Source organism: Galeopterus variegatus, unplaced genomic scaffold (assembly GCF_000696425.1).
Source record: "Galeopterus variegatus unplaced genomic scaffold, G_variegatus-3.0.2 Scaffold9719, whole genome shotgun sequence".
In the NCBI taxonomy this organism is placed as follows: domain Eukaryota; kingdom Metazoa; phylum Chordata; class Mammalia; order Dermoptera; family Cynocephalidae; genus Galeopterus; species Galeopterus variegatus.
The window spans coordinates 11,489-24,625 of NW_007735830.1; the positions used below are offsets into that span (position 1 = coordinate 11,489).

Here is a 13,137-nt window from a genome sequence, read left to right on the forward strand (position 1 = left end):
TTAATGCATAAATTCTGTTATATTTTTCTCAAGAGCAGAAGGCCGTTACCACCCTTCTCAAGCACTTGATTATCTATAATGCTAATTCACATCCCCTAGTGAAAGTGGAGATTACAGTGTTAAAGTGCCTGTTGGTACATCTAATACTTTTGAAGTCCTTTTGTTGTCCAAAGGTCATGTAGTTAGTCTAGTTAGGTTAAGAATAATCAATGACTTTGCTGACGATAAGGACACAGGCACAAGACTTCGGAACAATATGTAATAAAAATTATACTAATCTTAAAGAAAAGGTAACAGTGGAAAGTAATGAGCTAGGTGGAAGTTATAAAAGTTGCCGAAAGTGGTTTCTGTTATTTTATGAGCTCTGGGAGCTTCTCCAACAGCTTTGACAGGAATGAATCACTAAATCTAACAACCCCAAATCCTTATTTGCCTCCTAATCACTTTTGTGAGGATTACAATTCCCAGAAGGCAAAGTTTGGCTCCCTAGCCTGCGCTTCCTCAGCTGGTCAGGAGTTGCAGTTTACAGAAGGATGTCTTCGACCGAGTTTCACAAACCTGTCACCCCTCCAACTGGTTTTTCCCATTCTGGGGACCAGCTCTGATCCCTAAGCCTAACGTTGTGCTTGGCTGGGCGGGAAGCCAGTGGGCGGGCGGCCGGCCGGTGAGGCGCTCTAGGCCGAGCGGTTTCGTCTCTATGACCGTAGGGGGCGGTCCCCCGTGTCTTGCGCAGGGCGCGCGCGTCAGTTCCGCGCGGGGCTGTCGGGGAACCATGGCTGCCCCAAGAGGTGAGGCCGCGGGCCGCCGCGAGGGGGGAGCTCGTCGGGGGCGGCGGCGGGCGAGCGTCAGCGCTTGTCAGCGCCTGTCGGGCGGCGGGGCCCCCTCCGCGCCCGCGGGGCTTCTGGGCTGGGCTGGACCGAGGCGTCAGGCGTCAGTAGTTTGTGTTGCGTCCCTGGCTGTCACGGCAGCACGGGCAGCCGGCCTCCCACACCGGCTGCCGTCCCCGCGGCAGACTCGGCGCAGGGCAGGTCAGAGGTCCGAGACCGCGCTGCCTCCACGACCTGGTAGTGGGTGGGGACCGAATCCTGACAGTCCGGGGCTGCGGCCGAGGGAACGGGACGCTGGTCCCGGGCTGGAACCGCCTCACTCAGCGGGAGGCAGGACAGGTCTTGTCCTGGCAGGGGTCAGCGCGGCTGAGGTCTCTTCTGCGCCTCCTGCCCTAGGACTGCTCAGAGGCTTAAAGGCATGCTCGAACTTAAAGGCATGCTCGAGTCTCCCACCTAAGAGGCGGCTGGTCGATGTAACAGCCGCTACAAACTTCACTGGGGCATTAAAACAGCATAACGAGATGAAGAAAGCAGTCATTAACAGTTCCTCCCAAGGAGAACGCTGTATGTGGTTAGAAGGAACACTTTGATATTTGGGGTAGGTGAGATCCACCTCCCTCTTCCCAGGGATGGCGCATTTGGGTAATAATATTTGGTGACGAATTGCCATTTAGAGAGGGTGAGTTTAATTAACTCAAGGGCACTTTTGTTTTGCTGAGCGGTGTATATTAGTGGGATGAGAGCTGAACTTTTGAACTGTAGAGCAGTAACTAGGAGGTTGGGTGACACCCGGATCCTTTCTCCGCTCTTCCGCCATAGAGCGCTTAGTTTCTCCTCCGAATAAATGTTGAACAAATATTTAAAGAATATGTTTTTGTATGGGTGCCAAATTATTTTCCTTGTTTGGAGTCTACATTTATCATTAGGTCTTTCGCATGGGCATTGTCTTGCCCAGGGGCATATGCTTCTCTTATGCGTTCTCCCTCTTCAAATAAGTCCAACCTTAAGAAGTCTTTTCGTAGCAACACAGGAAGTAAAGGGAAAACGTTGAATTGTTCTGATAATTAATATAGAATGGGAATAGCAAGATTAATGATGAGGGAAAATTTAAAAATTACCGAAGTCAAATCATTACCTGAAATAGTTGCGACAATTTAAGAATTTAGGCTTATTGCCAATACATATTTGTTGTGCCTTGGTTGTGTCACAAGTTTTAAATGCCCAGTAGAAATGTATAATCCTAACAAAATTGCAGTTTCCATAGCTTATGGATATTTACAAAGGATTTATGTGGGACTTCTTGAATTTCCAAGTTCTCAGGTATTGCAAATAATGTCCCCCATAAAATAAAGTTAAATATAACTGAAAAAAGTATATAAATCCAGACTCTAAGTTTCTTTTGGGGGACGTTTTCCATACAGACACGAATACTGCGTGGGAGCTAATGGGAGCTTTGTGAGAAACAGAGAACAATGCAGGTTTAAGATGTGGCTGCCAGTTGAGTTGTGGGCTAGGTTTATAGTTACCAGTCTTGGGCATGATTTGAATTGTCAGCACAATTTAAGTCATTACATGACATGGACTTTTGATATTACCCTGAAAAAATCGAAATTGCTAATAATTGAAATTTCATACTGAATAATTTATGAATGGAATGAAGAAAAAATATTTTGACTTAATGTTAAACCGAAATGTCAGAGAAAATCATGCTTAAAACATCAAGTATTTTTTAATAGTTGAAATATGTTATTCCATACCAAAGTCCTATATGTTTTGCAAATATCTAAACTTATTTGATTACTCTTCCATTTGGATTAGTAGTTCTTTTCAAGAATGTAATATGTATTCCCACATAATCACTGTGCAAACAGGTACTTTTTCAACGCTGATGAAAAAATAATAATATAGGTCAGAATGTTTGGAGGCTAGAAATACTTGATTTAGTATTTAAACATTTTATGTTTGGAAATAAGGAACCTATGCAATAGCTAAAATAAAGTAGTTTTTAGTTTGGCAGTCCTATCTCTTATTTATGAAAGCGCTGATAATGTAGGACATGGGTTAGCAAAATTTTTCTATAAAGGGCTCAATGGTTGGTCTCTGTGATTACTACTCAACTCTTGCTGTTATAGAGCGAAAAAGTAGCTGAGAAAATTCAGAAACAAATTTGAGTGTGGCTATGTTCCAATAAAACTTTATTTATGAACACAAAAATTGGAATTTCATATAATTTTCACATCTCAAAATGGTATTTAAAAAAATTTTCCCAACCATTTAAAAATGTAAAACCATTCAGAGCTCACAGGCAGTATAAAGACAAGCGACAAGTGTAGTTTGAGCGCCAGGTGTAGTTTGCTCACCCCGATTTAGAAGACGGGAAGTGCTTTCTGCCCTACTGTTTAATTAAAGGTTATAGATGTTTATTGTTGAAGTCATACATTTTTCTCTTGTGTGGGAAAGTTTTAGATGAAAGGAAGTATTGTAGTGATCTCCTTCACTTCCTTTTACATAAACATTGCTTATTGGCTCCTAAGAACTTTTGGAAAGAATAAAATTTAGGCAGTTATAAGCTTTCTTTCTTCTGTTCTACCATATTACTTTTTAGTTAGGACCTGATGTAATTTTTAAAATTTGCCTACAATTTACAAATTATTCTTTAATTTGCCAGGGGGAAATATTTATATCAAAGAACCCCCTTTCCTTGTAAGTTCCTACCTTACCTTATCTAAAGTTAATGTGTTTGGAATTCCTATTTTGTTTCCCTATGAAAGTCGCCTTTGAATAGTTGTTAGGCTCTTAAAACAGTGAACAAAAGCATAGTTAGCATATAATGTAGTTATAGTAGCGGCCTGTAGTTCCTCATGTCCTTCTGATTCTTAATCTGAGGTTGTTGTAATGCCCACTGGCCAAATCAGCCTATTGCTCATTTTTATATGGCCCTTAAGGCAAGAATGGTTTTTACAGAAGAACTTTTGCAGTTGATTTGATGATAGAACACTAACTTTGAACACAATTAAGCGGAATGTTATCTCTCCAAACTAATTCTATTCTTTTCATTAATGGACCTTGTATTAGTCCATTGTTGCTATAACAGAATACGTGAAACTGGGTAATTTATAAAGAAAAGAGATTTATTTGGCTTACGATTCTGGGACAGCTGCACCTGGCATGGGCCTCAGGCTGCCTCTACTCATGGTGGAAAACAGCAGGCAGCCAGCGGGTACAGGCAGATCACACAGCAAGAGGAAGTGAGAGAGAGAGAGAGAGAGAGGAAGCAAGACAGAGAGACAGAGAGGAAGTGAGAGATAGAGAGAGAGAGAGACAGAGAGAGAGAGAGAGAGTGAGCACACCAGGATCTTTTAAACAACCAACTCTCACAGGAACTAATAGAGCAAGATTTCACTCAGGCCTCCCTCCCTCAGGGAGAACATTAATCCATTTGTGAGGGATCTGCCCCCATGACTCAAACAGCCCAACACTGCCACATTGGGGATCAGATTTCCACATGACTTTTGGTGGGGACAACACATCCAAACTCAATCAGACCTATATTACAAAGCATTGTACTAAATAATATTTTGAATTTGTCAAAAAATATATGAGAATATTTTCTCTCATAATAGACTTACTTTCCATGATATCCTTGATTTTGCCTAAAATATTTATTTTTGGCCCTTTACAAAAAAATTTGCTGATCCTTGTTTAACCTGAGCCTGAAGATTTGGATGGAGGTTAAGGAAAGCTGGTGGTTGAGAAGTGGGAGGCGGATAAAGAAAGTAGATATAGTTTGAGCCCTGGGTGATGGCAATTTCAGAGCAAGTCTGGGTAGTATAAGGAAGTATGAGAGAGAGACCTGATATCCCAGTACTTGTGGTTTTACTGAAGGTGTTGGACTGGCTCTGGTGCCTGAGTGATGGCTGCTGCTCAGATATACTTGCAGGCAGTTCTTAAATTTAGTGTTTGAGTCGTGTATTTCCTGCATTTCACATTTTATAGAGCTTTGTTCTTAATACTCTTTTTTGTGTTATGAATTATTTTTCTGTATAACAAGGCTATTTTTCTGTATAATGAAAGTTTAGATATAATTTTTTATTTTGATGAACTTCTGTATTAAGTTCCACTTTTATGACTCAATTATGCCTTCTGTAATCTTTCTGCTGTCTTTAAACTTAGAATATACATTGCAGCAATTGCTTTTATCCTGATTTCCTGTTTTGCTTTCACAAGATTGTAACCATAAAGATATTTAAAATATGTGATTTATAACATCTTACGCTAGAGTCAGTATGCCACTGTATTAGTCTGTTTCTGTTGCTTATAACAGAAATACCTGAAACTGGTAATTTGTAAAGAAACAATATTTATTGCTTACAGTTTTGGTGGCTGGGAAGTCCAAAGTCCAGGGAATACATCTGGTGAGAGCCTTGTTGGTAGTTAGTGACTCTTCACAGCAAAGCAGGGTGTCACATAGAAAGAGAGCTCACCTCCTCACTGGCTGTTCTTTTAAAGCCCTCAAAACCACTCCCATGGCCACCATTAAACCATCTAATGGATTAACCCATTCACTATGGCATGGCCCTCATAATCTAATCACCTCTTCAAGGCTCTAGCTTTCCATTACCGTAATAGGATCTCCAACCTCTTAATGTTGTCATAGTGGAGGTTAAGTATATGGACTCTGGGGGACACAATTCAACCCCAGCAGCTACATAATCTCGCAATTGGGGCATTCCCAAAGAACAAAATGTATGCCTAACTGGTTGAAAAAGTTAGCAGTGTTTTGTGTATGTGTGTTTGTATGCATGCAGTTGTGAAGTATTGTTTTGAAATAAATTTTTAAATGTCATGGGTTTTAAAAAATACTTTATGCTTGAAACAAAGTATTTCGGGTTATAACTACTGGGTTAACTTTTATATATATAATATTGTCTACTAAATAATATCTTTGTTGCACATATTTTCCAGAAAATGTGAGTTTATTATTCAAGTTATACTGCTTGACAGTGATGACCCTGGTGGCTGCAGCTTATACCATAGCTTTAAGATATACAAGGACATCAGACAAAGAACTCTACTTTTCAACCACAGCCGTGTGTATTACGGAAGTTATAAAGTTATTGCTAAGTGTGGGAATTTTAGCTAAGTGAGTATAAATACTTTTAGTGTAATAAATTATTATTTTTCTAATAATTATTATATTTTCAGTATTAGAAAATTCAAGCTACATCTTTATATGTTTGGTTGCTCTCTAGAGCAGTGTTTCTCAACCAGGGAGATTTTGCCTCCCCCAGAGATATTTTTGGCTGTCTCAACTTGAACACATAGTGGATAGAGACCAAGGATGCTACTAAATGTCCTCCAGTGTGCAGGATAGCCCTCCACAGCAAAGAATTATTCAGTCCCAGATATTAGTAATACTGACGTTGAAGAACCCTGCTCTAGAACATGTGTCAGCAAACTATGGCCCATGGGCCAAATACAGCTTGCTGCCCATTTTTGTTACAACAGAGCGTATGGCTCACAAAGCCTAAAATATTTACTGTTTGACCCTTACAAAAAAATTTGCTGACTTCTGTTTTAGAGGAATATAATCATAATAATAAACATTACTTCAGTGTTTCTTGTGTTAAGTGCTTAGGCACTGTGCTAAGTGCTTTTCATGAATTTTCTCATTTAGTAGTTATACATTTTTGAGGTAAGTACTGTAATTACCCCTATTTTATTGATATAGCATCTGAGGTTCCTCAAGATTACACTGTTAATATGGTGCAACATGGGCTTTGAATTAGTAATATCATATAAGAATTGTTTTTGCTAAGGATGCAGCAGTAGAGAGAGTTAAGATAGGGATTTGAAGTGAGACTGAACTAATTTTAATGCTAGGCTCTCTGGGATTATGGCTTCACACACATTTCTTAACCCCTCTTAGCTTTAGTTTCTTCATTTTTTTTAATTGGAGAAAATCATATAGGGTGGTTAGAATGAAATAAAATTCTGTAAGTAAATGACTTGGAAAAAGAGTTATGAGATGGGGACCCATGCAAGTAATTGGAGCAGGTGAGAATTCATACTGGTTTCAAGATGTGTGTTGGTGAGATAGGGAAGCAATGAGGAATATCATGCGTGTAGGCTTTTAGGTCGAAATTACATTTAAACATTTCTAAGTTCATTTAACATATTTATTGAGTAGTTTTTATGAGACAGTTTTTATACTAGGTGCTGGATATACAGATATGAATGAAATAGATAAATATGGTCTCTGCTTGCTTGGAACTTAGGTTGATGTAAGAGACAAAATAAACCAATCAACACACACATGATTTCAAATGACCATGTGAAAAGAAATACTCTAAGAATGGTTTGTGGAAGGAGAAAAGAACAGAAAAATAACTTGAGGCTGGATGCTAGAAAGCTTTAATATATTTAAGTTTAAAATTTATCTTGTAGGCGGAGATACTGTGGCAGCCTAATTTGTTAGGTTATATGTAGGATAAAATCTTAGACCTTTCACAGTTTCTTACTTAACAAGAGTCATTTTTTTTTCTGGAAATTTGATTTTTATTATGGAATTCTTTATTCTGTTTGATGTCAGACAAATGACAGGTCTTATTGTACCTTTAAAAGGCAATGTTTCAAAGGCAAAAGCCTCTATGTTTAAAACTCTGGAATGACTTTTATATAACAAGCTAAGAGTTAATAATTTAAGGCTTAGCTTCTTTTAAGAAAAATATAGGGGTATTGGAAGAAGAGAGATAGAGGAATACATTTCTTGTTCTCTAACTTCCAGAGGGACAGAAAAATTGTAATTCAGGAATTAAATAGAACTATCAGTGCATATAATCTATTTTAAACTGTAAGATCAAATCATGGTTCAGTCTGTTTTGTAACTGTTAAGAAATTTTAGAAACAAATATGCAAAGAAAAGCAATGAAGCCTTTGCTGTAACTCAGCAGTTGGGCTAGTGTTCTGCCAACTTATCTGCATAAACTTTTTGTTTTATTTTGATGCTTTTCCAGCTTTGCATTTCTTACTCTTCTTCAGCTATTCGATGTTATGGGTATGGTCAATTGTCTTGTGGAAACTTTTTTGGAAATTATATCAAAATATAAACACAGAAATTTCTAAAAATTCACCAGGCACGTCAAATAATGGTGTTAAAATAGCAAGTGTGGAAAAATCAAATACTGTACTGTATTTCATCATCATTTTCAATAGTCGCTGTGTCTGTCACCAGCATAATAAGCAAATATTTTGTGAACACATGCCCTCAGAGTACACAAAGACCAGGGACAATCCATAAAAAGTAAAGATTTATAACACATAGAGTTTTGGTGGTTGGCATTTGAAATTATGTAACCAACAAGAGTTTGGGAGTTTCTAAGTGGACAAAGCGTTGGGAAAAAAATTTAGGAAACGTGAAAGAAGTGAAACTCATTTGAAACTAATTTGAATTTTAGAGTGAGTATTAATTCTTATGGAGAAGTGTGATGGAAAATTATCACGTGTTTATTTGAAACATTGGTAGAAACTGCCTGATATTCATACAAGAAAACATTTCTTGAAACAAAGGATTTACTTTTAAGAAGGCATACGAAAATGTTAACTTCTTGGAATGGCAAAAGAGTGAAAGATGATAAATTATTTCAATATAAGGTCATAGTTTGATAGCTACAAAATGAAACGTTATAAGATACTGTGATTGCTTCTTCAGCAATATGTGATGAGACAGTTGATAACAAAACTAAAGCACAGCTATCAGTCTGGGAAAGATACCCAGAGAAAATGCTGAAAATTGGTTCTAGATCTTGAAAGGACAACTGGCTTGTAATAATTCACCCAAAGCAGTTGGAATGTGAAAAAGGTGAGTAAAATATGAACCTTCAAAAATGTCATGGAAAGATTTGTATTATCTTTTAATTCTTGTTTCTGCAAATTTCTTGAAGTACCCTTATACATGGCCAGACTATGATTGGGCCACTAAGAATGAATTGAACAGTTTAGAGTTGCAGCAAACGAAAGAGCCTAGAACTTTATAATGGTCTTTTAGATTTAGTGGTGTAAAGTTTGCAAAAAAGTAAAAGATTTTCCAAATACTCTCAATGCTGTCATTTCTTTGTACACATATGAAAATTGGTAATTAAAAATAAAATAAGTGGATCAGAGGCAAAAAGAATGAAGTTTTTAAAAAACAGGTTGGATGTCAGTGCTTTATTTGCTATGATGGACAGACTTCTAAATATCAGAACATATTTGTTACTTTAAAATTCTATGAGATGATTTGTTATACACAAAGGAAATAAAAATCGATTCATATTTTTGAATTTATATTTGTTTGAAAATTCTTTCCCACATAATGTTAAAATAATCTGAAGACCTAAAAAAATGAAATTATACTCCCCCCCCAGAGTAGAAGCAATACTTTATCATCCGAGAGAAAGGATGACAATTTCAGAATATTATGGGAATATGTGGAAGAATTATATTAGAAGTAACTGAAGATTTATAATTAGAAGAACTTTCTCTTCAGAGAGGAAAAATTAAGAAAAACTTAGAATTTGATGATTAAAATACTACATTTCCTCCATATTCCCAGGAAAACAGTATAAGGTTAATGTAGAAAACTAGGTAATATTTATTAAGTTTATATTTGAATTTTTTAGAGAATGACTACAGGAAAAGGAAAAAAAAAAAAAAACCTGAAACTACTATTTAAATGGAAAAAACTATTAAGTGAAGTAAAAGCTTCTTCTCTTCATCCACTCTTTACCCCATGATAAAGTGCAATAACTTTATATGCTGGGTTCCACCAGCAGGTTTTTCCTCCCTTTCCTAACCTCTCCCACGCCGAACCCAAGAGCGAGCTGCCCTAATGCTTCAACCCTCAGCCCTAAGCTCCCCTAATGCTTCACCCCTTGGCCCTAGAGACGGCCAGAGAATCTCCCTGGGGGGAGTGAGTGATCTGCCCGCCAACCCAGCCCTGTAGAAAGGACACTCAGACGTGGCAGGGGTTCCGTCAAGCAGTTCCATTTATTGTTTGTTAAGCAAGCGTATTTAAGCTTTGCCAGTGGGGGAGTCCCCTCCACCCAGCCAATCAGGGTAAAGATCACGCGGTCATGCGTGGGGGTTCCTTAAGCTATACTAAGCAATCATGCCTTGATCACAAGCGCGGAAAACCAGGGCTGCCAATGGAATTAAACAAAAACAAAATGTGGAACCCAGCTGTCCCCTCCCACCTTGCTTCCTCTCAGCGCCATCTTTAGGTGGCCGCATGGAGAAGGCCTTGCCTAAGTAGCCATTTTGGCATTACTGAATCGCATATGAGCCCAACATTTCCCCCTTTTTGTTTTTTATGAGGGTAGCCGACGGCGCCTAGCCACTCAGCCTCACCATTTCCCATGTGGTTGTGCCTGTCTTAGGTTGTCCCCACTGATAGGGGATCTTACCCATCATTGACTGTCCAACCGAGCGCTGGGGGGGCGACAGCGGAACCCTTATACCCAGGCATGAAGTTTTTGCATAGCCATGTTGACCCACGGGTTTTGGGGGTTGTGGTCTTGTGCAACTTGCTCAACCACCTGAGTGAGCATGGTGATGGATCTGATATTTCTTTTTATTAAGGCCACTATTTTTCCTAATATGCAAGGCCCAAAGGAAACTAAAAGGAGTAAAATAATGAGAGGACCTGCCACAGCAGAAAGCAAGGTGGTAAACCAAGAGAGACGGTGAACCAATTTTCAAACCAACTAGAGGTGGCGCTTTTTTCCCACTTGCATTCTTTCAGTCCCCTCTTTAATTTTAGCTAGGGAATCTGTAACCACCCCTGAATGGTCAGTGTAAAATCAGCACTCTTCGCCGAGGGCCACGCAGAGGCCCCCTTGCTGGAGGAACAGGAGGTCTAGTCCTTGGCGATTCTGTAAAACAACCTCAGACAAAGACGTTAGAGATGTTTTGCAAGTACCCAACTGCCTTTTGCACCCTGTCCAGGTCTAGGTCAATCTCTTCTCTGACCCAGATGAGCATGGTTATGGTGGTCCTGCAAAGAGGGGGGAGAGACTGCACTCCTCCAAACTGTTGGAGACGTTATCTTTGTGGACGTGGGGGGAGAACTTGAGGTTTTGGGTGGGCACCCATATGGTGCTGGGTGCATTGATGGGGAAGACACATCCAAACCCTTGGCCCATGGTTAATAACGGGTCAGGGCCTCGCCACTGGCCCATAAGGGGGTCTTTCCATCTTACTTGAGCCTTGAGCCGAGCTGGCTGAGTTACCCAGTGCCTTTGAAACGCTGACAGGGGGTTGTGTCGGGAAAAATTTTAAATGTTTAAGGTAAATAAGGCTGTGCCTAGTTGCATGTGGGGGCTGGTGGTCCCCCTTTTCTGTTTTAAAGTTGGGTTTTTAATACCTGATTTTGTCTTTCTATGATGGCTTGGCCTTGTGGGTTGTGGGGGATGCCAGTGGTATGCTGGATGCCCCACGTGTTTAAAAATGTTTTAAAGGTAGAACTGATAAAGCAGGGGCCATTGTCAGTTTTTAGCTGACAGGGGAGGCCCAAAACAGCAAAGCACTGTAATAAATGGCTTTGTGCATGCTTACTTTTTGCTCCTGAGTGGGCTGTTGCCCAACAGGCCTGGGAATAAGTGTCAATGGACATAAATATGTATTTTAACTTTCCAAAGCTAGGAAAATTGAGTTACATCAGTTTGCCATAATACGTTGGGCTTCAATCCCTGGGGATTAACGCCTGGAGCTTGCAGTGGTGGGACCTGCAAATAGAGTGAGCCTGACTTACAGGTATGGACAATTTTTTTGAGCTGGGAGATGGGAACCTGTGGATAATGGGTGTGAAGGCCTCTCCAATTGACATGTGTTAGCTCATGCAGTTGGGNACAGGGGAGGCCCAAAACAGCAAAGCACTGTAATAAATGGCTTTGTGCATGCTTACTTTTTGCTCCTGAGTGGGCTGTTGCCCAACAGGCCTGGGAATAAGTGTCAATGGACATAAATATGTATTTTAACTTTCCAAAGCTAGGAAAATTGAGTTACATCAGTTTGCCATAATACGTTGGGCTTCAATCCCTGGGGATTAACGCCTGGAGCTTGCAGTGGTGGGACCTGCAAATAGAGTGAGCCTGACTTACAGGTATGGACAATTTTTTTGAGCTGGGAGATGGGAACCTGTGGATAATGGGTGTGAAGGCCTCTCCAATTGACATGTGTTAGCTCATGCAGTTGGGCGGCCTGTTGAGCGGTGTTGACCTCGGGCCCGCTGGATGCTAGCCAGTCAGCAATATTGTTGCCCAATGAGAGCAGCCCAGGTAAGTTCTGATGCCCTCTGAGATGTGTGAGGAAAATGGGGGACTCCCGTTGCTGCAGCAACGTTCGGATTTGTACCATAAGTGGAGTGATGGGGTTGTTATCTAAGCGTATGTGGGAGCATGGCAGTCCCGGCAACAGGTTAACCACGTACAGGCTGTCTGAGAACAAATTCATGGGGATGTGGACATTTTGTAGGGCCAGCAACTCTTTAAATTGTGCTGATCCCTCGGCTGGCCGGAAAAGGGTTTGCTTGGGGTCCCCAGGGGACTGGCCCGTGGGTGCAAACAATACTACTGCCGCCCCGGCTCGCCCTCCATCTGTGAAGACATTGCACACGTTTAACAGGGGACGGGGGGAGAATAGTTGGGGGGCCACCCAGGGCAGGTGGCTGATTGCTGCTAGCCACTTGCAAGGGCCATAGTGATGGTCAATAACTCCCATGAATCCCTCTAAAGCTATGGCAATTCTGTTGTTATTTCTTGCTAACCAGGCAAAATCTGTTAATTTATACAGTAGGACAATTTTCTCAGGTTCCTTAGCATAACAGTGCAGAGCAGTAGTCCTTCCTTTTTGAAGCAAATCGGCGGTTTGGTCAACTAAGGTATACACCCAGGGGCCCCCGCAAAAGATACATGGACCCATTGGATGGCCGTGTTGTCTTGGACCAGCACGGCCATCATAGATTGCTGGCCGTCAATAAGCCACAACTGCAATGGTTTGGTAATACTGAACCGGTGGAGTTGAGCCTGATTTAGCTGGTCTTGGATGGTGCGGAAGCAGTCCTGATGTTTTTTCTGCAACATGATTTTTTGAGTGTCACTGTGGGTTCGCAGCAACTCAAACGGGACTGAGATTCCCTGTTGACAAGGGTAGCCAGGGCCAAAGCCAATTAATTTCTCCAATACCTTCTGTAGCTCTACCAGGGTGTATTCCCTTTTAAAAGATAATTGAGGTTTTAAGGGGCTGACCCCCTTCAGCATTAACAGTGAACCCA

The 13,137-nt window shown here is 40.6% G+C and overlaps 1 protein-coding gene across 1 annotated transcript in view; it reads left to right on the forward strand.

Annotated features, from left to right (window-relative positions):
• The first annotated feature begins 713 nt into the window (after nucleotides 1–713).
• SLC35A1 (solute carrier family 35 (CMP-sialic acid transporter), member A1) overlaps nucleotides 714–13,137 on the forward strand; it is a 47,829-nt gene continuing 35,405 nt past the window's right edge. The window contains exons 1-2 of the mRNA XM_008593834.1: nucleotides 714–788; nucleotides 5,793–5,970. Coding sequence (XP_008592056.1) covers nucleotides 773–788; nucleotides 5,793–5,970 — 194 coding nt within the window. The 5' untranslated portion in view covers nucleotides 714–772. The remainder of the gene's footprint in view (nucleotides 789–5,792; nucleotides 5,971–13,137) is intronic.